The 26,552-nt window shown below is 54.1% G+C and overlaps 1 protein-coding gene and 1 long non-coding RNA gene across 2 annotated transcripts; one reads left to right on the top strand and one right to left on the bottom strand.

Annotated features, from left to right (window-relative positions):
* Nucleotides 1-1,442: 1,442 nt before the first annotated feature.
* On the bottom strand, nucleotides 1,443-8,804 carry LOC119529697. Its single transcript, XR_005215916.1, has 2 exons — nucleotides 8,641-8,804; nucleotides 1,443-2,128 (listed from the first exon to the last, which is right to left on the bottom strand). It is a non-coding gene; the product is annotated as an uncharacterized LOC119529697 (long non-coding RNA).
* Nucleotides 8,805-8,989: 185 nt separating this feature from the next.
* On the top strand, nucleotides 8,990-23,228 carry LOC119529701 (PTTG1 interacting protein). The gene is made up of 6 exons (XM_037830338.1): nucleotides 8,990-9,211; nucleotides 15,066-15,118; nucleotides 16,738-16,846; nucleotides 17,919-18,093; nucleotides 18,795-18,841; nucleotides 21,320-23,228. The coding sequence occupies exons 1-6, from the start codon at nucleotides 9,025-9,027 to the stop codon at nucleotides 21,364-21,366; spliced, it is 618 nt and encodes a 205-aa protein (XP_037686266.1). The 5' UTR covers nucleotides 8,990-9,024; the 3' UTR covers nucleotides 21,367-23,228.
* Nucleotides 23,229-26,552: the final 3,324 nt, after the last annotated feature.

Consider the following 26,552-nt stretch of genomic DNA (forward strand, 5'->3'; position numbering starts at 1 on the left):
CTCGTGGTGGGAGGCGGCAGTCTGGTTTGGAACCAGCCCTCCAGGGGATTCGGATGCGCTCCAGGTACATGAGGAAAGTCTAACTATCAACAGAAGGTGCGGTCCGGGGATGCCGCCTGTGTGACGTGTGCTGGGTGGGGAGGTGACAGAGGGAGGGTCACACCCCCAGGCGAGCCTGGCCCCCAGGAGCCCTGGGCCCACCCCAGCCTGCACGCTGCTTTGGTTCCCAGTGTGGGCAGAGAAGGCCCAGCCTGAGGCGTCCATCAGCAGGCCGGTAACGGTACAGTCGGCTGCCCTCAGTCCGTAAACCCGGCCCATTTTGTGGCTTTGTGGCATTTCCCTGGTAGTTTCCAAATAATCCTTTCGCAGAGTTCCAGGGTGTGTGGGGAAGTCAGCGGAGCTGCCGGGAAAGACTCTGAGAGTGGCCCTTGGGTCCAAGCCCAGCTCTGCCTCGTAGTGGCCGCGTGACCTTGATGTTACAGAGCCCCAGGCTTTTCTGTGAGCTCCCAGGTGCTGGGGAGGGGTCATGGGGTCACGGGGGCCTCCATCCCCCTGCCGGGAGGGCTCCAGGAAACTGGCTGGGGAAGTGCTTTCAGAAACCCACCTGCACCTTAAGGTGGGTGAGGGGCATTTTCCCACGTCTTGGTCAAGGGTAAATGGGGGGCATCCCTGGGCCCTGGAGGCCTGGCATGAGAGTGGCAGCCAAAGGGACCAGCTCCAAAGCCCACGGGGCTAATGACCATGGTGAGGCGGGAGCCCTCTCCACCCACAGCCCCCTTTGGAGCCATCCTACATGCAGGGGAAGTGTGGGCCGCTGCATCCTGGAATCCAACCACGGAAAACAGGCTCTGGCCAGTGGGTGCTGCCCCTCCCCTCCCTCTGCCCCTCCCCCTGCCCCAGCCAGAGCCCCTGCTGACTCCTGACCCACAGACCCCAGGCCCGGACCTTCCCAGCTCCCTCCCGAAGCCCTAGGCCCACAAGTGCTTTCCTTGCCCTCAGCTAAAGCAGAAACCACCCCGCAGAGCTCATGATTATGATGGTTTAATGTGTTCCCTTGCTCTGGTAAAAGCTTTGCTGGAGGAAATTCTTTAATTCTTTAACCTACTGAAGAATTTAGTCACCATGATGAAAAGAAACCAGACAGTATAAACACTCCCACTGGTTAAAAACAACTCTGGTGAGAGCCCGGCCAGCAGTGACGGCAATATCCAGGAGCTCGTGGAGCGTTTTTCTGAGCAGTTCCCGTGCAGGAGCTGCTGGCGCACCCTCGGGTGGACCGCGGGAGGCTTTGGCCTCAGCCCACCCCCAGACCGCAGCTGGCCTGGGCTCCTGGCCCTCCCTCCCCATGGCTCTGGGACTGACTCTCCTGCTTCCTGTTGATATCACCTGGCGCGAGCAGCCACACGGGACGTCCTGGAACACAGGTTCAGAGCAGGATAAACTTCCAGCAAATGATCTCTTTATTATCTGCACAGAATAAAGAATCCAGAAAGGGCAGATAATCTCCTTGTCACTTACACAGCACAAAGAGTCCAAGAGAGCAGGGAAAGATGTCCCATCACGGATGGTCTCCCAGGGTGGCCGAAAGCTGCCCAGGGTGGGGTTGGTGTGCGGCAGCTCCGCGTGCCCCACCTCCTGCCAGTCAGAGAAGAGGGAGAAACCTGTACTGTCAGCCTCGGGGAGGGGCCTGCAACGGAGAATTCCTGGTGCGGTCGGCATCTCGGGCTGCTCGTTCGTGGTTTCCAGGTTTAAGGTCTGTGGGGCCTGTTCTTTAGATTCAATATCTCCCCCAGGGTGTGGATCAGCACACAACAGAAAAGGAAGAGGAAGATGGCCTCTTAGTGTGTGCTCCTGACTTCCCAGGATGAGGACTGGCCACAGCCCCTCACAGGTGTCTGTGACTCCCCAGCAACCTTTGTGATTTCAGGGGAGGTGGGCGCCATTGTCAATCTAATTCCAGACTGAGCTTTCCTCTCGGAGAAGCAGAAAAGCATATGCTTTTTAAAATTCCAGACAGCTCCAAGTAGCCATCCTCTTTTGTGAAGAGTCATTCTCATTTGTGCTTGGCTGATAATGTGTCCCTTGGTCATTCTTGAGTTCAAAGCATCTTTGACAACTGAACACACATCTGTGGACGACAGATACATTGTTATAAGTTAAGTAGTGCTGCTCCTCCCCCTCCCCCTTTTAGATCTTGGCATTATGGGGGCCATGATTACCAAGGTGTTTTGAACTTCTGTATTGTTGGATTGACCCAGAACTTAAGGTGTGGCTTTAAAATGCCATTGGTGAGAGAACCTAAGATGGCGGCTAGGAGAGACAGGGCAGAAAACACCCTCCATGAAAAATACTAGGTAGAGGCCAGAAAGTGACCCAGAACACCAGTTCCAGCGATGCACCAGCTGGACAAGGGCTGCTAGATCCACAGGGACCGTGCACTTGGAGAAACCGGGAGTCTGCGTTCTGAAACGAGTGCGTGAGCCTGCTGAAAGTCCTGCCGCCACGCTGTCATGTGGGGAAACCGTGGGTTGGCGTTTGGAGGTGGACGAGTTCTTCTTTTAAAAAAAAAACAAAAGCAGCTGCAGATACGGCAGCGAGAATTGCACAGTGAAGCGCGGCAGGAAAGGGCTGTGCGGACGCCTCAATGTCTGGTGTGGAAGATAGCCTTTCGCACACCCACTGCTAACTGTCTCGGAGCGGGGAGGGCAGAGGGGAGTCAAAAGGGGAAAATAACCATGCCCCTTGTAGCCATCTTCACGGTGGGCGGGGAACGCTCCTGCCTGGCACCAGAGCCATAGCCTAGAGCCGCGCCAAGGGACCCAGTGGGGAGGGAAGTGTTTCTGGCAACACCGTGCACACACCACAATCGGGCTTGGACCATAGCCTTTCGCACACCCACAGCTAATTGTCCCAGAGCTGGGAAGGTGGAGTTGTGCAAAAAGGGGGAAATTAACATGCCCCATTCAGCCATCTTTTCAGCCATCTTTACAGCAGGCTGGGAATGCCCCTACATGGCCCAGCGGCCCAGGGCTTCCCTTGAGGAATGGCTCGTACTTGTGACTTAGCACAGCCTTCCCTCAGCAAAGGCCCTAGAAGGGCACGACTGGGAAGAGGAACCGACCTGGAAATCCTGGGGACCCTACGCCAATACCAAGGACTTGTGGGTCAGCTGCAGAGACAATCTGTGGCGAGACTGAAATGAAGGTTTAGACTCTTGCAACAGCCTTAAATCTCCAGAAACACCTGGGAGGTTTGATTATTAAAGCTGCCCTGCCTCCCTAACCGCTCAGACACACGCCCCACATTCAGGGCGGACAGCTCCAACAACACACCCAAACTTGGTGCACCAATTGGACCCCACAAGAATCAGATCCCCACACACCACAAAGACAAAGCTGGGGAGAACTGACTTGAGGGGAATAGGTGACTCGCGGATGCCATCTGCTAGTTAGAGAAAGTGTACACCACCAAGCTGCAGATCTGACAAATGAGAGATTAGTCTTTGAATAATCCTACATATCCTAAAAGAACCCTATCAAGTAAAGCAAATGCCAAGAGGCCAAAAACAACAGAAAATTTTAAAGCATATGAAGAAAACAGACAATATGGGTAACCCAAACCCAAACACCCAAATCAAAAGATCAGAGGAGACACAGTACTTGGAGCAATTAATCAAAGAACTAAAGATGAACGACGAGACCATGGCACAGGGTATAAAGGACATGAAGAAGACCCTAGAAGAGCATAAAGAAGAAATTGCAAGAGTAAATAAAAAAATACATGATCTTATGGAAATAAAAGAAACTGTTGACCAAATTAAAAAGGTTCTGGATACTCATAGTACAAGACTAGAGGAAGCTGAACAATGACTCAGTGACCTCGAGGACCACAGAATGGAAAATGAAAGAACAAAAGAAAGAATGGGGAAAAAATTGAAAAAATCAAAATGCACCACAGGGATATGATAGATAAAACAAAACGTCCAAATTTAAGACTCATTGGTGTCCCAGAAGGGGAAGAGAAAGGTAAAGGTCTAGAAAGAGTATTCAAAGAAATTGTTGGGGAAAACTTCCCAAACCTTCCACACAATATAAATACACAAAGCATAAATGCCCAGCGAACTCCAAATAGAATAAATCCAAATAAACCCACTCCAAGACATATTCTGAACAGACTGTCAAATACTGAAGAGAAAGAGCAAGTTCTGGAAGCAGAAAGAGAAAAGCAATTCACCACATACCAAGGGAACAACATAAGACTAAGTAGTGACTACTCAGCGGCAACCACGGAGGCAAGAAGGCAGTGGCATGACATATTTAAAATTCTGAGAGAGAAAAATTTCCAACCAAGAATACTTTATCCAGTAAAGCTCTCCCTCAAATTTGAAGGAGAGCTTAAATTTTTCACAGACAAACAAATGCTGAGAGATTTTGCTAATAAAAGACCTGTCCTACTTCAGATACTGAAGGGAGCCCTACAGACAGAGAAACAAAGAAAGGAGAGAGATATATAGAGAAATTTAATAGACATGTATAGAACATTACATCCCAAATCACCAGGATACACACTCTTCTCTAGTGATCATGGAACTTTCTCCAGAATAGACCATAGGCTGGGACATAAAACAAGCCTCAATAAATTTAAAAAAACTGAAATTATTCAAAGCACATTCTCTGACCACAATGGAATACAAATAGAAGTCAATAACCATCAGAGACTTAGAAAATTCACAAACACCTGGAGGTTAAAAATGAGGGGGAGATGAAAGCATTACCAGATAATCAAAAGCTGAGGGACTTCATCACCAGTAGATCAGTCCTATAAGAAATGCTAAAGGGAACTGAGCAGGCTGAAAGGAAGGGACACTAAACAATTGACTGAAACTACACGAAAAAATAAAGATTTCCTGTAACGATCACATGGTAAATATAAATACCAATACTACTGTATTTTTGATTTGTAACTCTACTTATTTACTTCCTACAGGATCTAAAATACATAAACTGTAATGATAAATCAGTGGTTTCGGACTCAATGTAAAATATGCAATTTTTGACAACAACTACGTAAAGATGGGCAAATGGAGGAGTACAGGAACATAGTTTATGTGTCCTATTGAAGTTAAGTTGGTTGAAAGAAAACAAGATTGTTATAGACTTAAGATGTTAAATTTAAGCCCCACAGTAAACACAAAGAAAGTATCAGAGAATATGACCATAGAGATGAAAAGTTGAGTATGGGTTATGAGAAGTGGGGGAAGGGGCAATGGGGAGTTAATAAGAAATGAGTGCAGGGTTTCCGTTTGGGGTGAAGGGAAATTTCTAGTAATGGATGGTGGGAAGGTGATGGCATTGCAACATTGTGAATGTGATCAATCCCACTAAATGGAATGCTTGGGAGGGGTTGGAATGGGAAGATTTATGCTGTATTTATGTTTCCACAATTGAAAAAAAAGACAGTCTAAATAGATAATGACAATTAAATGTCACAGATGATCCTGGATGAGATCTAAGAATAGAGGAGAAAAGGCTCAAAAGGACACAATTGGGACAAAAGAAAAAAACGAAATATAGAATGTAAGCTTTATATCAATGTTAAATTTCTTGAACTTCTTAACTACACTTAATGTGATTACATAAATGAATATTCTTGTTCATAGAAAATGTATATTTGAATTATATTATTTGTTCAAGGATGTCTGCAACTTGCTCTCATATGTTCAGAAGACAACAATATATGATGGATGATAGACAGGGAGGGAGGAAAAGAAAGAAATGGTAAAGTGACAAAATATTAAAGTTGGTAGATTGGGGTATCGGTGAAGGCGGGTTGGGGTATGCTGGAGTTCTGTGTATGGGATTTGTATTATTTTTGCAACTGTTACTGTAAGTCTGAATTCATTTCAAAATAAAAATCTAAAAAAAATGCCATTGGTGACAGTGTTGTTTAAAATGTAGTTGTGTTGCGTTGGTTAATGTTTACAAAAGACTAATGTCCATTGTTCCAGTTTGTTAATCATGCCATCATGCAAAATACCAGAAATGGATTGGCTTTTATAAAGGGGGTTTATTTGGTTACAAACTTACAGTCTTAAGGCCATAAAGTGTCCAAGGTAAGGCATCAACAACAGGGTACCTTCACTGGAGAAAGGCCATTGGCATCCGGAAAACCTCTGTTAGCTGGGAAGGCATGTGGCTGGCGTCTGCTTGCTCCCAGGTTGCATTTCAAAACGGTGCTCTCCAAAAGGTCAGCATCAGTTTCCAACAGCTGTCTTCAAAATGCCTGTCTCAGCTGCAGCTTCTCTGAAGTCCTTCTACTTCTAAGCTTTTATAGGGCGCCAGTAAACTAACCAAGGCCCATGCTGAACAGGTGGGGCCACACCTCCACGGAAATTATCCAATCAGAGTTATTACTTACAGTTGGGTGGGTCGCATCTCCACGGAAACAACCTAATCCAAAGGTTTCAACTTAACACTTGTCTGCCCCCACAAGAGTGCATCAAAGAACATGGTGTTTTTGGGGGACATGATACATCCAAACTGGCACATTCATCAACCATCATTAAATTAGTACATTTCATGGTTGTGTTGTCAGGATAGAAAAATGTTGGCTTGGGGGGGCCATAGTTCTAAAACCAGGCTTGTGTTTACTCTGTTCCCTAGGACAAACGAATCTTTAAACATCATTTTATATATTCAAAAATCCAAAGAAGACGTTCAGTACTTGAACGGGAAGAGGCGGCTCCAAGACCGAGTTCACGTGGGCCCCGGTCCCTGGACCACGGCTCCCGCGAGCACAGCTCATGGAGGCTGAGTGACTGGGTCAAGGACACCGGGTGGAAACCAGTGGGGTTGGGATTTGAGCCCCCAGTGCCTGGTTCCCAGCCCCTGGTGCACCATTCCCGGCCCTATGATGTGCGGTGCCCAGGCTCTGCTCCAGGTCAGGTTCTCCCCGACGGCAGCAATGGGGCTGGGGCGGCGGTGCTGTCTCAGGCTCCTGCACATCGCAGAAGCTGTAAGTACACAGCCACTGATGGTGTCCTCCTGGCCAGAGAGCGCAGCTCTCCATGCTGGCCCCGGGGGCCAAGGACAAGTGGAAGTCCAACCACGTTGGGATCCTCTCCTGGAGCGGGTCTGGAGGATGTTATAGGCCACACGGCTGAATTCCAGCATCCTGAACAGAGGCAATTGGTCTTAGCTCTCTGCTCAGTGCCTTCCTCCCAGGGGGCTCAGCACCTCCCAGGTGAAACTGCAAAGCCCACCCCAGAAGACCAGTAAAGTGCAACCCCCTCCCCACCTCCCTTGGGACTGAGATAGGTGTGGGACAGCAAGGAAACAGGAGCCAGCAGTGGCTTTGGGGCCCGGAGACACTACAAATGGCGGACACTGCACCCCAGGCTGACTCCATGACTGATCTGTGCACAGGGCCCCTGAGCCAGGGGTGGGTGCTGAGCAGGGTGGGCAGGGTGGCCACAGGGGACCATCACCCTGTGTGAGCCTGAGGGTGGATCTCCTTTACCGTTCCTGAACAATTCCCAAATCCACCCAACAATTCCCAAGTCTTACAAAGTCTTAAAAAGACAACTTCTGGGTATGTGTATCTTCATCATTTCTTATGTAGCCTGTCCAGCCAGAAATACCCAACTGAGCTGCAAGGCAACAGCGGCGTTTATTTGGGGTCTTCGAATTGCAATTTGGGGAGCACAGACCCAAGGAGAAGCCCAAGTGCGTCCTGTCTTGGTACTTCCAAGCAAGGAAAAGAAGATCAGACAGATTGTTTGTGGTCCACAGTATCTGGGTGCTCCGATTGTCCTTCAGGTTAATAGTTAACTGAGGTCTGCGCCTTGTGGTTTCTGGTGTCCATGTCCTGGGGTTTGAGAACACACTGCCCGAGGTTTTGCATCCTGTGGTGGTTTGTGACCGCTGCTGCGGCCAGCCTGAGTCACCTCCACAGTGACCTCCTGCTTCTGTTGTAAATCTCTTAGCCAGAGTAACTCTATTTTGTTTTATTTCTTTTTACAAACCTTGAAATGATTCTGGTACTTTTTATCTTCTGAACTTGAGTATCCTACAGAACAGAGTCCAACACAAGAAGGGCAGGGAGCATGGAGGTGGGAGTAAAGCGGGGGGAGCGTCTCCCCATCAGGTGCAAAGGGCGGTCTCAGCAACAAAACCAGTGAATCCAAGCGCGTTTGAGACTGCACTACCCATGAGAAAATGAGACACAAGAACGAACAAAGCTTCTCTGGGGAATTTAAACGATAGTTTCAATAATAAAAGTTTGAATTTCGAGGTTGTTTCACATGTTCTGAACGTACATGAAGAATTACACCCTCCCAAGGTACGACGGGATCACCGGGCAAAGCTCCGAGGAAGAAGGGGAGGCGGCGCGTGTCCCCGAGTCCCCGCCGGCCCCGGGCCGCCCCCGCCCCACCCCGCAGGACCTCGGCGAGCCCCCAGCAGCCGGGCGGGTCAGCTGGTCCGGGGCCTTCCGGCTCCCCAGTGGTCAAGGAGCCCTCGCAGGAGGACACGCGAGGCCACAGGTCAGGCCGGCGAGAGGGGGCCCGGCCCCTGCGGGAAAGGGTGGCCGGGGACGGGGACGGCCGGGGCGGGGGTGGCCGCGACGCGGGCCTGAGCCTACCTGGAACGGGACGAGAGCGCTGGTCTCTGCGGAACCCTCCACCACTGCGGGGTAAAGGTTGCAGGCGCCCCTCCACCTGGGAACGCCCCTCCGCGACGTCCGCCGCCTCGAGCCCCAGCCGAGCAGCGCTGCGCAGGCGCACGGAGCCGCAGCCCTGCCGAGCCGCGCAGGCGCACGGAACCGCCCGCGAGCCAGGCGGCGCAGGCGCACGGAGCCGCAGTCGCCCCTCGCCACCCCAGAGCGCCGGGAGGAAGGGACGCAAGCCAGGGGCGGGCTAGAGGGCGGGCTAGGGGGCGGGGCGAGCAGCGTGCCGCGGCTGCGCACTGCGCCTGGCCCCGCCCCGCCCCACTTCCGGTCCGAGGACGCCGCGGTTGGTGTCGCCGTATGGACGTGCGAGCGGCGGGCGTCCGGCGACCACCGACCACCCACCGACCACCCGCCGACCGGGCCCGCGCCGCCATGGCTCCCGGCGAGGCCCGCGGCCCGACAGCGCGCTGGGGGCTGCTCCTGGGCGGCGCCGCGCTGCTCCTGCTCGTCCCCGCCGCCGCTGCGCAGCAACCGCCCGGAGCAGGTGAGGCCCGGGGCCGCGGCCTCCGGCGGGGGCGGCTGAGGGGCGGGCGCGGGGGCGAGACCCCCGGTGAGGGTCCGGGGCGCGGTCCTGGCGCGGAGGCCGTCGGTTGGGGCGGGGCGGGGTCCCGGGGCGGGGCGAGATCCCGGGGAAAGGTCCGTGCCGCGGTCGTGGGGCGGGGTCCGCGGGCGGAGGCCCTGACGCGGGGCGGCGGTGGGGTCGCGCCCGCCCGGCCCGCGCCCCTCGGTGGCTGCGTCGCCGACAGTCCCCCGCCCCGACCCCGCGCCCCCCAACTCCCTCCCCCTCCACGCCCGAGATTGCCGCTCCGCGCGCGTTTGGAGGGTTGCTCACCGGTCGCGGGGTGCCACCCCAGCCCCGTGCACACGCGGACAGCCACCGCGGAAGCGGCTCTCGGGGCGGAAGAGGCGCGAGCGGGGGGCCGGCCTCGTCCTCCTGGGGCTCCTCGCCGGCCTTTGCAGGGCCGCCTGCCCCGGTGGCTTCTGCAGCGAGCGCCCCTCGCCGGGCGGCGCCTGGCAGCCCCCGTTTGACAGCGAGCCTCCGTTTGAGATTTGGGATCGGGAAGGACATGGCCGGTGGGTGGGTCAGGGCGTGAGGTCTCACCCCTTGTCAAGCCTGTGTCACCTGGAGAAGGGGCAAGGGCCCCCTGTCGAGAGCGCTCGGATGCCGTGGACACCTGGGTTACCTTTTTGTCGGAGGGAATGCTGTGGCGCTTGTGAGTGGAAGCCAGGGGCTGGGGTATGGTCTCCACTCTACCCCACCTGCTCGCAGCGGCAGAGTTCCTGTCCTGGGGCAGCTGAGGTCCTGGGAGCCTGGCCCATGGGCAGAGGGGGACTTTCTGTAGAAACCACCTGACCTAAGGCCCCCAGGCTGTGAGAATCGGAGGAGGGGAGCAGGGCAGGAGGGCAGTCTCCTGTGGGCTGGGCAGAGTGGGGAGAGGGGTCTGGACAGGGGCAGCCGGTTGCTGTCTGGAGACCCCGGGGGTGGGGGGGTGGGAGTGGGCGTGGGCCACGGTTTAAGCTGGGGAGGGTGGTGGTCGGCCTTGTTTGGGGAACGTGGGTGCCCCTGGCCACTTTGTGGGGGGTGCTGTGGCCACCTGCTGTGGACAGGAACCAGACGGCACCAAGCCCAAGGGCTTGTATTTTCTCAGTTCACAGGAGCCCAGAGCTGTGGGGTTCTGTTTTTTCTCTTCTGACCTTGCTGAGTGTTTATTCCAGCACAGGGCTGCGTTCTTCCTTATCTACTGCCAGATGGACTTGGGTGTTGGCAAAGCCACACAATCACGGTCTCAGTTTGATAACGGAGAAGTTGATTGCCTTGGTTTCAGTCTATGTAGAGCTCTGAGGATTAATGTGAAATGAGTACTTTATTAGAGCAGTTGTAGATTTACGGGAAAGTTGTGCGGAAAGCACAGGGTTTCCATTGCACAGTTTTCCCTGTTATTAACACTGCATTGGTGTGGTGCCCTTGTTATAACTGATGGAGCAATATTGGTACAATGAAACTCTTAACCCTAATCCATAGTTTACGTTCCGGTGAGTGGGTGGTAGGGGTGTTTGCCCGAGGAGGAGTCGGTGATCGCACCAGAAAGGCTTTATTGCACCTTACGGGCGTGCCTGCCCTCGTGATTAGATCGGGTGTGCCCACAGAATGCCCGCAGTGGCCAGCTCAGACTCGGGAGGACCGTTCGGCCGCTCTGATTTAACATTGCCCCTGGCCCCAAGAGGATGCAGAGACTGAGGCAAATGCAGGCGGGCTGCGAGTTGGGGGCTCAGCCAGGACGGCCCTGTGGGTGTCAGCTGAGACGCTAATGCCTTCTACGCACGGGAGTCTGGGGGGAGCTGCACAAGCCTGTCTCCCCATCTGCCCCCAGGTTCCTGTGCGGAGGAGATCTTGTCAGGGCGGGAGGAATGTGGCTAACACTGGAAAAAGCGTCCTCCTTGCAAGGCTACTCTGAACTCAGAGACTACATCACACCAACCCCAAACCCGCACTTTCAGACATCACGTGGTGTTTTGGTGGAATGGAGACATGAGGAACCCGCAACAGAGTGAAGCTCTTTAGAGCAAAATTAACAAGATTAAAGGAGGCTTGATGGGGTGTTTGGACCCCACTTTAGTGTCTGGGGTGAAACTCCAGGTGAGAGCTTTCTCTGTACATCTGTAGGGAAGATGACCCCTGAAAGTACTTCTTTTGCTCTTCCTAAACAAAGAGCCCAAGGAGAACTGTGTGGCTGGAACAGGGCAGTGGAGGAGGTGGGTCCAGCCCTGGGGGCCCCTGTCGGGGACTCTGGATTTGGAGAGGGGATCTGATCTGAAGTTGCAAAAAGCTCCTCAGGCTTCTCCTCCCCACCCCCTCAGTTGAGAACTGTACGGCCTTGTTTCAGTATATGCACAGGACTTTTTAAACTTTTTGTCTTGGAATAATTTCAAGCTTAGTGGACAGTTGCAGAAATAATTCAGAACACATGGAGAGAACTCCAGTATCCCCTACCCAGACACCCAGATGCACCAACTTTTCACATTTGCCAGATCATCTGCCTGCCTGCCTGTTGATCCATCCGTCTGTCTGACTGTATTCTAAACATTTGAGAGTAGGTTGTATCCATCATACTCTTTGAACACTTAATACTTCCGTGCACATTTTCTAAGAACAAGGAAATTCACTTATGGAACCACCTTAAGTGCAGTTACCAAGTTCGTGAAATTTAATATGATGCGAAGCTTACGGTTTACATTCCGGTTTTTCCATTTGCCCCAATAATGTCCTTTTGGGCTTTTAGTCCATTATTAGATCATTCCAGGATCATGGATTGCATTTAATTGCCATCGTCTCTTTAGTCCGTCTCTTTCTTTCTTTCTTTCTTTTTAATTGTGAAAGCATATACACAACGTAAGATTTCCCATCTCAGTTGTTCCCAAGCATACAGTTCAGAGATTATGTCCACCACGTTGTGCCACTCCCACATCCAGCCCTCCCCAGAACTCTTCCATCACCCCAAACAGAACCCGGACCCAGGTGGCATCAGTTCCCACCCCCCTCCCCTGTAACCCACACTTACTTTCTGTCTCTTTGAATCTGTACATACTAGTTACTTCACTTATGTGAGATCATGCAGAATCTGTCCTTTTGTGTCTGGCTTATTCGACTCAACACGGTGTCTTCAGGATTCATCCACGTTGTTGCCAAGTCTCAGGACATCACGCCTCCTTCCAGCTGAGTGTGGCCAGACCACATGGTGTTGGTCCAGTTGTCTGCCAATGGGCACAGGTTGTTTCTACCTTTTGGCAGTTGTGGATGACGCTGCTGTGGACGTTGCTCCACAAATACCTGTCCAGATCCCTGCTTTCAGTTCTTTGGGGTATTTGCGTAGAAGTGGGATTGTTGTGTTGTGGTTCTGTGTTTCACTTTCTGAGGACCTGCCAGGTGTTTTCCCTGGTGGCTGCAAACGGTACTTATTTGTGATATATGCTACCACCCCTCTTTATTTTCTACTGAGGTAGTGGGACGAATGGGACTTTTTTGTCCAAACGAATTTTCCCATTTCTTATCCGAAGCTGAGGAGTTAGGTGTTCTGCATGCACTCCTTATGGGGCCTTTGTGTGAGGTACACGCACAGTATAAAAATATACCTACCTGTTTCTGCATTTTTAAAAAGCATGTCTCTTGGTACAGACGTTTTCTTCATACTCACTGAATTAATTGACTCAGCTGAATCTTGAGGCAGGAACTCACTGTGGGTCGTGGTTTAGTTTATCTTAATAGGAGAACCTTTTTTTCCCTTGTCTACTTTCCGAGGTGAATGGAACTTAAACTTCTCTAACCACTGAGAAGTGGAATCTAAGTTGAAGATTTTAATCCCAGGATCTCAGAAACTGGGGACACTTCTGGTCTGCCAGAGCTTGTTTTCATCTCTAGCTTTCAAGCCCGCAGTTTTCTGCACCTTGTGGCAAGATCAGAGAGAGAGTGGCCACGTAGAGAAAGAGAACCGGCCCATGTGTGAGGCAGAAGCAAATGGTTCCTGTGTTTTCCTTTCTGGCTGTGAAAGATGGCATGTTTTCAGTTGAGGGAACCGAATGACCTCTTCACTGCTGTGGACGTTGTTTTGCTGAGGATTCTTTGACAGTGGCGTCTCCCCCTTCCACTGAAAACCTGCTGGCTGCTGGAGGAGGGACGGGAGGATTCCTGGGCTGCAGTCCCAGGGCCTCTTCCACCCAGAGGGGGAGAAGTTGGCGGAGTTTCTCTTAGAGCAAAATTCTTTTAGTTCACACAAGGCCAGTTATTAAACGGCTTTAGAAGGAACTTCCCCTTGAGGGATTCTTATGCCCCATCTTCCCTGTCTCCTGTGGTGCAGGGAGATGATGCACCGTCTCCTGTAGAACTTTTTAAAAGGACGGAGAGTGGGGACGTGGAGGCAGCTGCAGGGTTTCCACAGTGCCACCCTCCTCAACTGCTCATTTAGAAAAACTTCCCAAAGCTTCCAGCAGTCAACGGGCTGTGCAGGGAGCTCCTGAGCCACCCCTGGATTTGTAGTTTGCCCCTTGCTGCCCACTGCCTCGCCATGCCCACCTGGTCTTACTTGACAGGAAGTTGTCCGTGTGGCTCTCTGCCCCCAGATTCCTCAGGGGGGGTCTCTGAAGAGCAAGGATGCACCATCCTAAACCAGAGTTTACTTACCATACCCGCACCTGGCATTGGTACCTCACCTAACACACAGCCCAGGTGCTCACCTGCTTCACCCAAAACAGCGCCTCAGCCTCACCTGTGTTCAGAAAGCGGGTGTGTGGAGGCCCTCCCTGGGTTCGTCTGGGGTTCCCTGAGATTCAGGTCAGGTGCCCCCCACCTACCCCCAGGAGGTGTAGGCTATCACTCGGTCCTTCTGTCATGTCCGTTTCCTTTCACAAGCGATGACTGATGTGCGAGGGGTGCCTGGAGACCGTGGCTCGTCCCACACATGCTGACACGGGGGTCTTGGTGTCCACAGGTGGCTCCTACCTGCGCCGGTGTTGACCTTGACATTGCCAGATGGAAACTTCTCATCCTTTTTCTGTGCTTATTCCCCTTATGTTTATTTCCTGTCATTGTGAAATCAGGATTGTTTTATTGAAGAGGCTGTAAAGTTGACGAAATGCAACATACAGAAATGGGTCGGCTTTTACAGTGGGGATTTATTAGCTTGCAAGTTTACAGTACAAATTGGCATCAACAGGACGATACCTTCTTCCTGAAGAAAGGCTGCTGGCACACGGCTCTTTCGGTGTGTGCGCGTGTGTGCGCGTGTGCATGCGTGAGTTACGGCAGGGTGGAGGGCAGGCTGTGGTAGCGGCCTGATGGCATGTTGGAAATCCCTTCTTGCACAGCAGCTCTTTATTTCCACTCAGCTTCCAAAGCTGTCGGCTGCTTCGAGTGCAGCCCCTTGAGCAGCAGTGGCACCTAGGGGTTCTCATCCCATTGGAACCAGCGGGGCCCTGGGGTCCTGAGGCAGGGCTGCTGGGAGCGCTCTGGAAACACTGGGGCGCTGCTTGCCAGTGTCGCGGTCCCGCAGTCACACCAGATGATGGCTGGTGCGCCGGGAGGTCTGGGCTGGGGCCCGGAATTAGACATAAGCAGCCTTCTGTGTCTTGAGCCCTTCCTGCGGGGTACAGCTGTGTGTCGCTGTTCCGCTCGTCTCCGTGGAGCTCTGCTGGCAGCCAATTCTCGGGGACTGTTTGTTGGCCTCGAAGAAGCTTGTTCCTGGGGGGCCCCAGGGAGGCTGTTGCCAGTGTCCTTGAGACCCCCCCCCCAGCTGGTCTGACAGATCGTGATTCTCAGAGGTGTATTTATTCCTTCTTTCCCACAGCTTGTTCTCAGAACACAAACAGAACCTGTGAAGAGTGCCTGAAAAACGTTTCTGTAAGTAGCACACAAATTATAATCCAAAAGCAGATGCGCCGTTTCTAGATCTAGAAAGTTACTGTGTATCGTCAGGGATCTGCTATTTAGGATTTAGGGGCGTATTTTTGTGCTGGTTATTACGGGTTATGCAGGCCTTTCTCAGGCATGGTGCATTGTCTCGGGAAAACTGTGGACACCCCTGAGCACTGTTGGCACGTTATTTACCCCCATAAGAGGTGTCTGTGGGAGGTGTGGGAGGCCTGGGTGGCAGAGGAGCAGGGGCCCCTGCCCAGGCCAGGGGTCGGTGCTGGCAGGGCGGGCACAGGTGGGTGCAGGTGGGCGAGTGGAGGCAGTGGGTCACCGGGCCACAGGGTTGGGGCAGGGCTTTCCCCCCGAGAGTCCTGGCACCTGCAAGGCCCAAGGAGGGCAGGGGCTGGGTGGGCCCAGGGCCTTGGCAGTGAGTACCTCTGGGGGTGCACAGGGCTCCTCTCACCCACTTCTCTGCTCAGGAGGGCTCCCCTTCCTAAGAGTTGCCCCTGTCGAGAGGAAAGCCGGCCGGCCCTAAACCTCAGAGCGAGGCCTTGAGCTGGGATGTCCTGCGTTTTCCCTCTGCTGCCAGGGGTGCAGCAGGTGCTTTGGGGTGGGAAACGGGACAAGGGCAAGGAGGGAGGTGCACGGGCCTCCCAGTCAGTGAGAAATTTAGGTCCCCAGTCTGGCGGGACTCAGTGAGGTTTGCGGGTGAGGGTTGGAGCTGGGGCCCCTCTGTGTGACCTTGAGCAGGGCGCCTGGGGTGCAGTTACCCTCCTCATCGTCCAGCGGGCGGGGCAGAGGCTCAGTGGGGCCCCTTCCAGGGACCATCCTGCAGGAGGAGGGCCTGCGGGTGCGGGAAGTTCATCACCAGTGGCCGTGGACACCGCTGCCTTGTTGAGGGTCCTTGGCTCCCGCAGGCCCCCTCCCCCGTGCGCCCACAGACCCCGTGGCCCTCCATGCCCAGCAGCTCCTCGTGTCCCTGCAGTTGGCACTGAGCCCCCCTGGAGCTGACAGGACGGTGCCTTTGTCCTTGGGGTTGCACCGAGGGCGTCTCCCCTCCCCTTCCCCTCACCTTTCACAGGGGCGTTGTAAGCCGGCATAGCCTGCGTTTTCCTTCCCTGATTCAGGGTTTCTGCTGGGAGAGGCCCGTGGCTGCGCTGTGTGCCCCGTGGGCCTGAGCAGCTCGCGCCTGCCACGGGAGTGGTGTCCACACGGCCGGTGGGGAACGAGCTGCTGCTCCAGTTTCTGATTGTTGGACCCGGGCCGCACAGCCTGGGGCCCGGCCCTTCCTGGGGCATTTCTGAGGCTCTTCGCTTCAGTCTCCCGGCTTTTTTCTGCTGGGGGTTGTGTCAGCCGCGGGAATGCTCAGCCCTTGGTGGTGCTGTGGAGTGGTGTCCTGGGTGCTGTCCCAGGGGACAGCTTGGGGGGTCAGGGGAACACGGTGGTGTCCGCGCTGGCTGCTGGGTGGAGGAGCAGCTGGAGGAGAGTGGGAGGGCGTAGGGGTGAGCCAAGGGGCCGTGCCGGGGAGGCGGGGGCGGGAGGGGTCTCGGGCACCTGGTCCCTGGGCCCCACGTCGCCTCTCCAAGGCTGGCGTCTCTCCTTTCCAGTGCCTGTGGTGCAACACGAACAAGGCGTGTCTAGACTACCCGGTCACAAAAATCCTGCCGCCTCGTTCCCTCTGTGAGTTGAGTTCTGCACGCTGGGGCGTCTGCTGGGGTAAGTCATTATTTTACTTTGCTTCTTGCAAAAACTTTGCTTTTTAAAAATTCCAGTGTCCACTCAATAAACAAGTTGCCAGAAAGGAGCCCACTGACAGGCCCAGCACAGTATCAGGAAGCTGGTGACAGCTTGTGGGGTCTGGGAGAGGAACTGAGGTCCCTGGGGGTCTGGAGGAGCACCTCAAGGCTGAGGGGGATTGGGTGGGCTTGGAGCCGTTTCTCGGCTCCCCGGCGCACCATGAGTGGATGAGTGGATGGTGTCACTCCCGCCCCTGGCGTGGATTCCCGCCCCCTCCTCACCAAGCCTGTGGCCTGTCCGCTCCCATGTGGGGGTCTCGCCCGTGGTTTTTTCTGTACCCGGAATGCCTGCCAAGCGGTGGAGTTGCTGCGGCGGGCTCTGCTTTATTTGAGGCACTTGTCTCTTTCGCAGCAAAGCTGGCGTTTTTCCTGTCTTTGACCATTTGTGTTTCTGTCAGCTTCGGGTTAGTTGTTGTCATGTTTTCTGTCATTGCAGCCCGCTGTCTTTCCTCGCTGTCTTGTGCTGCCGTTGCCTTCTTTCCCTGCTGTCTCTCACCTGATGAGTCTGTGCTAAGCTGGAGGGTGTGTTTGCACGTTGACATCTCTGAAATGACTGTGGTCTCTGGTGTGGGCGCATCACTCCTCCTGCCTGCTGTGGCTTCCTGGCTCTCCTCCTGTGTGTGGGATTGGCCTCCTTGTTTTCCTGTGTCCCTGCGTGAGCTCCGAGGAGGGGCCCATCTGGGCCCTACTGGGCCGTTATCCCCCGGGGCGTGGGCTTGCTGGTTGTGAGTGAATGAGTGTGTGCATGAAAAAAGTGCACGGCTGATTCCACCCTCGGCACATGGTAGCAGGTGTCTGCACCCCCTCTGGGGTGGCGCTGAGCACTGTTCCGGGGCACACAGGGAAGTCCAGCCCCTGCTCTCCTGTGTGGAGGCCTGGAGGTGGGTCACTCAGGCACACGGCCTGGCCACAGCCCGCCTGAGGGACGGCTCTCGACTCCACGGTGGGGCCGAGTGGACACAGTGCTAACGCGGCGCCCCTGGGCTCTGCAGTGAACTTCGAGGCCCTGATCATCACGATGTCAGTGGTGGGCGGTGCCCTGCTCCTCGGTGTCTCCATCTGCTGCTACTGCTGCTGCTGCCGGAGGCGGCGGAGTCAGAAGCCAGACAAGGATGACGAGAAGGCCATGAGGGAGAGGGAGGAGAGGCGGCTGCGGCAGGAGGAGAGGTGAGCGGGCACAGCCACCGTGCCCCCCTGGGGAGAGGGGCCGAGGGGCGTCAGTGCAGGAGCCGTGCACGAGGAAACCCACAAGCCAGGAGTCTCCTCGATTCTTAGAGTTTGGGGCTGATGGGGTTTGGTCCCAGTCTTCAGGGTCCAGCGTAGAGAGGGAATCCACCGGCCCCCCGGCCCCGCTGACAGCCGAGTCACAGAGCACCCGTGTGCACGGTCAGCGCTGCCCAGCCGGCCCATGGAGCACCGGCTGCATGAGTGTGTGGGGATCGAGTGCTGCACGAGTGCATGGGCTGCGGCTGATGGAGGTTCCCATCGGGCCGCCGGACCCTCATGGCAGCTGCTGGGTGGGCTTTCCATGGGCCAGAGTGAAAATAGACGTTTGTACTTCCTGACCACCTTCAGGATCTGACATAGAGTGTTTACTGCTCAGCATGTTTCCTTTACGTGAAAAAAGGATTTTACAGAATCGTCGTGCTGGGCACTCTGGTGGCTTTTATTGGAAAGAATTAAACGACAGGCTGTGAGGCAGCCTCGGGGGACACCAGGCTGGGCCTGTTCCAACAGGAGGGGCCGCGGCTCCCCCCGGGAAGCACAGGACACACCAGCTCTTCTGCCCAAAGACACGGAAGGGCTGCTCTTGAAGTTAGTTTGTAATCGTATTTTGGTCTTAAACGATGTTTCTTTGTGTTTTTTAGGAGAGCGGAAATGAAGTCAAGACATGATGAAATCAGAAAGAAATACGGTGAGAATGGATGGGACTCTCTTTTCGGTAGATTAGGGCTCGAGCCAGCCTCAGGGAGCCAGGGGGTCTTCCTTTCTGGGGGCAGAAGCAGGGCTCTGCTGAGAAGAGCTCGAAAGAGCGGGCCTCGGGACGTTTTCCCCTCAACCGGACGCCTTCGTGGAACCATTTTCTCTGACAGGGTTTGCTCAGGGCGCCCTGGAACCTCCACATGGCCCATCTGTGTCCTCTCTCCTGTCACCTGGTTTGCCTTAGAATGGGGGTGGCCTGTGGTCCCCGCAGAGCCTCTCGTCCCTGGCGTGTCCTCTGCTGCCCTCCTTCCGTCTTCTCCCTACGCACCTCCTTCCCCTTGGGGCATTCGCCACAGTGGGCCTTGCTGCCCCTCCTGAGTCTCTGGTTTCTTCTTGTTCAGGTTTGCTTTCCATTTGGGAGATTTGGGGGATAACCCAGTTGTGTGAAAAACTGTATTTTTACTTTTTTTCCTTTGGGCTTTGGAAGCACTGACGCTGTTCTCGTGTTTGGCTGGTTTGTGCTGGTTTCACGGTCCAGGGCATGATCTGGGTCTTCTAGAGCATGCACAGGGGTTGCCTGGTCTCTGGGAAATGGTGCCTGCTCCTTGGCTGGTGCAGAGGCAAGAATGGCCTCCAACCCCGGCCTCCACGGGCCTAGGCCCTGCACGGTCCCTGAAGTGCCTGGGACCCTGAGGTGTGCACACAGCCTGTTTCCTGCTCGCCGGGTCCCACAGACCAGGAGATCGTATCAGGCTGATCAGGAACGTTGCACTTCGTCAGGTCTCCTGTTTGTATTGGGAAATACTGAGGCTTAGGGGCACATTAGGGCCCTTCCCAGCGGGGACAGGCTTCTCCAGGAGCGGTTAGAGCCGTGGCAGGGGGTCAGCCTAGCAGCACAGTAAGCCCCGGCCCTGCTTCCCGTCGATCTGAGGGCCAGGGGCCTCCGCAGACCCTGCTGCCACTCGCCTGCGGCCATAGCAAGTCCTGGGGCTTTTGGGGCCACAGCCCGATCTGGGGGCCCCTTCTGTTGGCTTTGGGCTCCATGGAGCCAGGGGTTACTGCCCATGACTCTGCCTCCCTCCTGGCTCATCCTGGTTTCTTGTCCTTCCTTCGTCCCCTCCGTCTTCCCAGGGGTACTCAGCCACCCAGAGACCCTCCCGCATGACCCCCATCTCCTGACTCCTGGGCACGGCACACACAGAGGGGGGCCCCCATGGGCTTGTGCCCCGGTGTCCTCTGGTATCTGATAAACAGTGATGTCGTACAGGATGGATGCCCCCCCACATGCACCCGCAACACACCACTCACACACAGTCACCCACCATGCACACACCACTCGCACACGTGCACCGTGGACGGCCTCGTTGCCAGGTGCAGGGGCGGGCATGGCCGGCCTCACCTGCGCGCTACTGAGGCGCCTCCGCAGCACCGAGGGCTGGTGGCCGGGGCACCGTGTCGTCTGACTGTGGCCGAGAGGCTCTGCTTCTGAGCTTGGTGAGCCGGCCCCGTGACTGCCTTGACGAGCTTTGTGACGGTTTATAAAAAAGCCAGACCGGGGCACCTCAGCTCTAGAATTCCCAGGAGCTCCCGGCGGAGAGCTGGGATAAAGCCCATGAGGAGACTGTAGTTAACAAATGAAATGTTGTAGTGTAGACAGAACCCTTCTTTTCGTTGGGTGTTTACTTCCTATCACCAGTTTACCTTTGTTTTTCCCTCTGAACTAGGAGCAGAGCTAGGAGGTCTCTTGCAGTGAGGCCTGAGTGAGGCGGCTTGTACTTGGCCCTTGGTGTTTGGTAGTTCACAGAAATGGGCTCCAGCCTCACCCCCCAAAGCCCGATGCTGACCGGGCGTAACTTCCCCTCATCGCCCCCAGCGCCCAAAAAATACAACCGCAGGAAGGAGATGCACTGCAGCGGTTCCAGAGCTTTTGGTGGACGATACAGATTTTTCAAGTGTGTGTGTGTTTCTGCAGCGTGAAGTGGAATCTCCAGTCTTTGGGGAAGTCTCAGAGATTTATTTTTTTAGTTGAATTCACATTTTATTCCTGTTATATCAGAGTCCTTCAGAGTTAATTGATGGTCTTAGTTCTTTTTGTGGCCTCAAGTCTAAAAATAAGTTAGCAATTAGTAAGGAACATAGGGGTTTTCTCCCATGTGAACTAACAACTCTGGAAAGAAATTTTGGCTTTAAATTTTTGGATTTTTCCTAAGTAATAGACTCCTAACTTAGTCTTTATTTGCTGGGGTCTCTTTGAATGATTGCTCCCAGTAAATTGTATTTTGGTTTTAAAGTAAAACTGGTTTGATCTTCAAAAAAAGGTTAAGTATAGTATTTGAGCCTCCTTAGAACACCAGTTTTTCTTACAGCCTCAGCACATCTTCATATGAAACTTACCTAAGCTGTATTGCTTTCTTGAATATTGGTTCCCATTGGATGAGTGGATTCATGATTCAAGTTTGTTTGTTTTCAGGTTTGTTTAAAGAAGAAAACCCATATGCCAGATTTGAGAACAACTAACACACACTTGTGACGGGTCACCCGGCAATCCCAGAGCTTCCTGAAGACTTGGGCGCCGCTGCTCAGAGCAGCTCCTGGAGGGGCCGGGCGCCCTCGGATTGCCCCTGACCTCGAGTGTGTGGGCCGGGCCTTGGAGACGGTCAGCCGTGGCCCCCGACCCTCTTGGCCCCGGAAGCTTGTGCCTTTGTCCCCCGTGATCTCAGTTTCTGAATTCAGTTCAGACATTAAACTGGCGTCTTCTTTCTGAGGAGGAGACATGCGCACCCCCTGCTCTCCTGAGCATGTGAGCTGGTGTTGGCCCGACGCCTGTGGCCCCGTCGCACTGCCCCCAGCCTCCACGGCCCTGGCCTCGTGCTCCTCTCCTCCCACCAGCCGGCTTCACGCAGCCGTGACAGTCACATTACGCTCGTCTCATGAGGAGAATTGAACAGTCCCTCTCTGTTTCCCCTTGAATCTGTGCCTGACCTCTGGGCAAGTGTGTGCACGTCTGTGTGTGGATGTCACTCAGGCAGCTCTGACGGGGATGCTTTCCTGACCTCAGCGGGACCCAGGGGCTTTCAGCAAGAGTGGAAATCACCTTCCACAGTTCTCTGATGATTCTTGGATTTTTTCCCCCCACCTAAAAGATTTCACCAAAAAACTTTCATGTGAAAGCTTAGGTCCCTTGTCTGATTTTTCTGTTTATATCATTAACAGACTATCAAGGTTTGCTTTCAGTGGAAATTTGGGTTGTCAGGGTAGCTTTCCGGCACCCTCTGTAAGCACAGTGTGCTACAGGGCTGCCCTCCCCCCGTCTCCAAGCCCCTGGGCAGAAGGCGTGTGCACCGCGTGTGCTCCCTGACACCTCCTCGTCCCCTCTGTGGTCCCGATGACAGCAAGTTCTTCCGGGGAGGAAGGTGGGCGCCAGAGGCCAGCCCCTCCGTGGCCTGTCCAGGCCAGTGAAAGGGACATTCCCCGGGCTCAGTGGCAGCAGGGCGGGTCAGTGTTCTGCCGGGAAACTACCAAGCCTGGAGCCACGTTGCTGGCCAGGGGGTGTTGTGAGAACTTCAGGGCCGGCCACCGTGAGAGTCGTTATTGGGCTACTGCTGCCCTAATGGGGACACGCGTCCTCTGCCTTTCCTTAAAACCAAGACAAGTGCCTTCAGGAAACAGGCCCAGCACTTCTCACAGTCACCCAGCAAAAAGCTTCTAAAGAAACCGGAAACTCCCAGCAGCCAGGCTGCTTTGAATTAATTAAACACTAGCTGTGGGAAAGCAGGTCATTAGGCACAGAGCATACGCGATGCCACGCAGTTCACGCTCATAATCGTGCTGTTCACGAGAATGTTCTTACGCATCAAATAGTGTTCATATGCACGGCCGGATGAGCACAGATAATTTAAAAAAACGTTGAGCGACTTGCTAGGCCTTTTTCGCTATGTAATGTCTGTACTGTGAATTAACATCTCTACCCTGAAATTTCACAAACTAAGAAAATAGCCTTTAAAAATTCCTTATTCTTTTTCTTCTTGGGCATTTGAGTAAGCAATTTAAAGTTTTATGATACATTCCTGAATATTTTATAGCAGCCTTCAAATTTTGACTTTACTGTTTATTTGTAAAAGAAACTTTCTAGCGAACTTTGTATTAATATACAGTAATGTGTATGTAAATTCCCACTGTCTTGAGCTTGGGTTGCTGAGCTGAAACTAGATGCCAGTTGTTAAATGTAGACGCAGTCCGGAAAATCGGACCAGTCTCATTCCGGGACAGTGCTAGGAGCTGCCACAACATTGTAACCTCAAGGAAAGCCTTAAAGTTTGGCATGCCTTAACTTTTAGCCAGTTGCCAATAAAATGGGGTGATACCTGCTTGCTTCATCATTCTCTGTGTGGCTCGTGTTCATTTCTGTGGTGTTATGGGGTGACTGGGAGAGCTCAGTCTGGGGGTGGCAGGGAGACCGTCTAGAGCACGGTGGACTCACGGGCCAGTGTCCTGGCTTCTGGGTCTGTAGCCCCCAGGAGAGAGTGCCGCGTCTTGGAGGGACCCCAGCCCAGCCCCCACTGCGCCTCCTGCCTGTAGAGGGGAGGCTCGGCTGCCCAGCACTTGGCACTGCCCGTCCCGGAGTTTCCTTCTGCTTAGTTGAGGTCAGACACAAAGGACTTGAGAAGGCTGGAGCCTTTGGGGCTTACTTATTTGCACTCCTCGTCTGAAATTTGGCCCTGCAGCAGATCCCACTGTGTTCCCAGACGGCACCCCTCGCCCGGGGCTCTCCTGGGCCACCCACCACGGAGCCCAGCATAGGGGAAGATGCAGGCAGGGGAAGGGAAGGGCGGCTCCATCCTGTCACCGGCAGGAGGCCAGCCAGTGCCCCAGAGGCCAGTAGGAGGGTGGGGGGACAGGTTCCTGCCCTGTGCCAGGGCCCGGGGCCCAGCTCCCTCCCCCTCTTTCTCCCTCTCCCCCACCCACTGCTTCCAGGTCCCCCCTGCAGGTCCAGCTGCCCCTCGCAGCATAGACCCCCACAGCACAGCGCAGGAACCCCCATCCCAGGGCCGCTGAGCTGTGCCCTGAGCCTGGTCCATGCAGCAAGGACCACAGAGGGGTACCCCGGCAAGTCTCCAGCGTTCCAGATGAACCCGCTGGCCCCAGGGCAGGAGGACCGGGTCACCCATGTCTTCCGAGGGACCCCGAGGAGCCAGCGTTGCGGGGAGTCGGAGTAGGGGCAGTGGCCCGCCCGTGGGCTGCTGGGATGTCTGTGAGCCAGACCCCCAAAGTGGCTGGCGGCCTGAACACTAGAAAGCGTCTCCCCACTGCCGGGGGCGCTCTCCCGTGGTGGAGGGGCCCGGCCCCTTCCTCTTGGGGCTCTGCATCCCCCGGGCCGAGTCCCTGGCCTCTGGCCCCTCCAGCCCGGCTCACGGGCACCTCCCGAGGGCACGGGCTGGTCGCGGCCGGGGCACCCCTCCTACGTGGGCAGGCGGCCCACAATGGGGGCGCCCAGCAGCCTCTGCCTCATGGGAGTCCATCCCGCCTGGGCCTCACGTCCTCCGAAAGCCGCTTCCACCAGGCCCGAGTTTCGGAAAGTGCTCGGCACAGCCGGTCCCGCTTCCTGCGGTGCCGCTGGCAAGTGCCTGAAATCACCACAAAAACCCCAAAGGCACCGCTTAGCCAGACACTGAGCCGCCGGGGTGGGTTTTCTGCTCCGTGGAGCTGAAGCGTGGAGCTTCATCCCCAGTGATAGGGCAAATGTTTAGTTTTTTTCCTCCAAACTTGTCTGTGCAACTGGGTGGATGTAAATTAACAAACAAAAACTTAAGCAAGATGCACATAACATTTTAACAAGCTAATAATCTAGTTTCAACTTCTCTCACCTTCAACTTGAGGTCTTTCCGCCGCAGGGCTCCTGAGATGCACCAAGGTAGACACCACAGGCAGAAGGACCTAGGAGGCTAAACTCTAGAATGCAGTTAGGAAGAACCTTCCAGAGACTGTGCTTCGTAAGTAAAAAAGCATTGGCATAAAATCTTCAAGATAAAATCAGAAGTCAGCACACTTGCAGGCTGTCAGCTTAAGATAGCTGTTCTTTTGCTAATGAATGACTTTTTCTGCTGTGATATCTTCGAGTTGAACAAATAAAGCACCTTTGGGAGTTGTGCTCAATGGTTAAAACATTCCCACTACCTCTGTGGTGGTTTGAAGCTGTGTACCCCAGAAAAACATGTTCTTAAAGCCAGTCCACTCCTGCGGGTGTGGACCCACTGTAAGTGGGACCTTCTGATGAGGGGACCTCAGTTGAGGTGTGGCCCGGCTCAACCGGGAGGGGTCTCAGTCCTGTTCCTGGAGCCCTTTACAAGAGAAGAAAATTCAGAGGGGTGGTGGGGAGAGAGAAAACCACAGGAAGGGAGAAGCCCGGAGACGCCGTCACGTGCCGCCGTGTGACAACTGCAGGCGGCCCAGGGTGCCTGAGCCCTGGGGAGACAGCATCGCCTTCACCGAAACCGTGAGCTAAGAAATCCCCAGTGTTTAATCTGAACCATTTCATAGTGTTGCTTAATCGGCCTAGGAAACTTAAAACAACCTCTTTACAAAGACCATCTCTACTGAAAGTGCTTCAAAACCTTAGAGATGCGGGGTGTTCTAACATTAAGTGTGAGAAAAAGAGAAAGGCTTCTATGGAGATCACAACTATGAAGTCATGGTTATACAGACTGCACATTTGTGTGAAAAACATGGAATAAAATTCTTTCTTGATTCTCTCTGTAACCAAGAGGACTTAAAAAGCCAGGGGCTGGGGTGGGTTTTGGAAAATATCCAGGGCCTCAGCACTGCGGGAATGTAATGCGGTGGCCCAAGGGAGAGTCACAATTTATTTTGTTTCCCCGCTGGTTTTATGTGAGCTTGGTGGTGTCATTCCACCTCAACAGATCAGCAATCTCAATATTTAAAATTTACCTTGTCTTTTAATTATCACCATATGTGGGAGCCCCAGGCCCCCAAGTATCTTGCAGACTGCACACAGCACCTTGTGTGACCTAGGACAGTTAGGGTTTGACCTACTCTCCTATCAGGTGCTAAATGTAATCTATACCCGAAACTACCTCCTCCCTGAGATTCCCTGAGATACTGTTTTCACAAGATAATCTATAATCCTCCCCTGGTCCCTGTTGATTGCCATCAACCCCTCCCTACGTTGCATGACCCTGCTCCCTGCCTTATGTTCTCATGCCCGTTGGAATGTCAGCCCCCCAAAGTGCGGTGTATCTTCACGTTGTGCTCTGAACTGGCCACCATTCAGAGCAGCTCCTGAATCCATTAAGAGAAGCTCCTGATTTCAGGGCGACATGATTTGACTTCCCACCCTGTAGGTAAACCCCATAAGAAAAGCTTAAGTCTCAGAACGTGTCCTGTGCTTTCTTTAGTCCTTTGGCTACAAAAGCCTTCTTGGGCCGTGACACCGTATTAACAACCAAAATAATAGATAAAACACACAGGCGAGGGTGATACTAACTTCACCTTACTACAGCTGGTTTCTTGACACAGTGACTCTTTTTTTTTTTTTTTTTAGAAAAGGGATGGTGCCTCTCGGTTTGCTTCCAAGCCAGGAGAGCACGTTGAATTCTGCATCTCTCAACTGCAGACAGAAGGCAGCCCTTGAAACAGGCTAGAAACTGGTGGGAAAAGCCGAGAACCAGCCCCAGCGATGGTAATTA

Source organism: Choloepus didactylus, chromosome 1 (genome assembly GCF_015220235.1).
Source record: "Choloepus didactylus isolate mChoDid1 chromosome 1, mChoDid1.pri, whole genome shotgun sequence".
NCBI lineage: Eukaryota > Metazoa > Chordata > Mammalia > Pilosa > Megalonychidae > Choloepus > Choloepus didactylus.

Excerpts from the sequence above, each read along its gene's own strand:
- LOC119529701 (XM_037830338.1), top strand. The coding sequence starts at position 9,025 with ATGGACGTGCGAGCGGCGGGCGTCCGGCGACCACCGACCACCCACCGA. Across the intron at positions 9,212-15,065 it reads GCAGCAACCGCCCGGAGCAG|CTTGTTCTCAGAACACAAAC; the intron begins GTGAGGCCCGGG and ends TCTTTCCCACAG. Across the intron at positions 18,094-18,794 it reads CGGCTGCGGCAGGAGGAGAG|GAGAGCGGAAATGAAGTCAA; the intron begins GTGAGCGGGCAC and ends TGTGTTTTTTAG.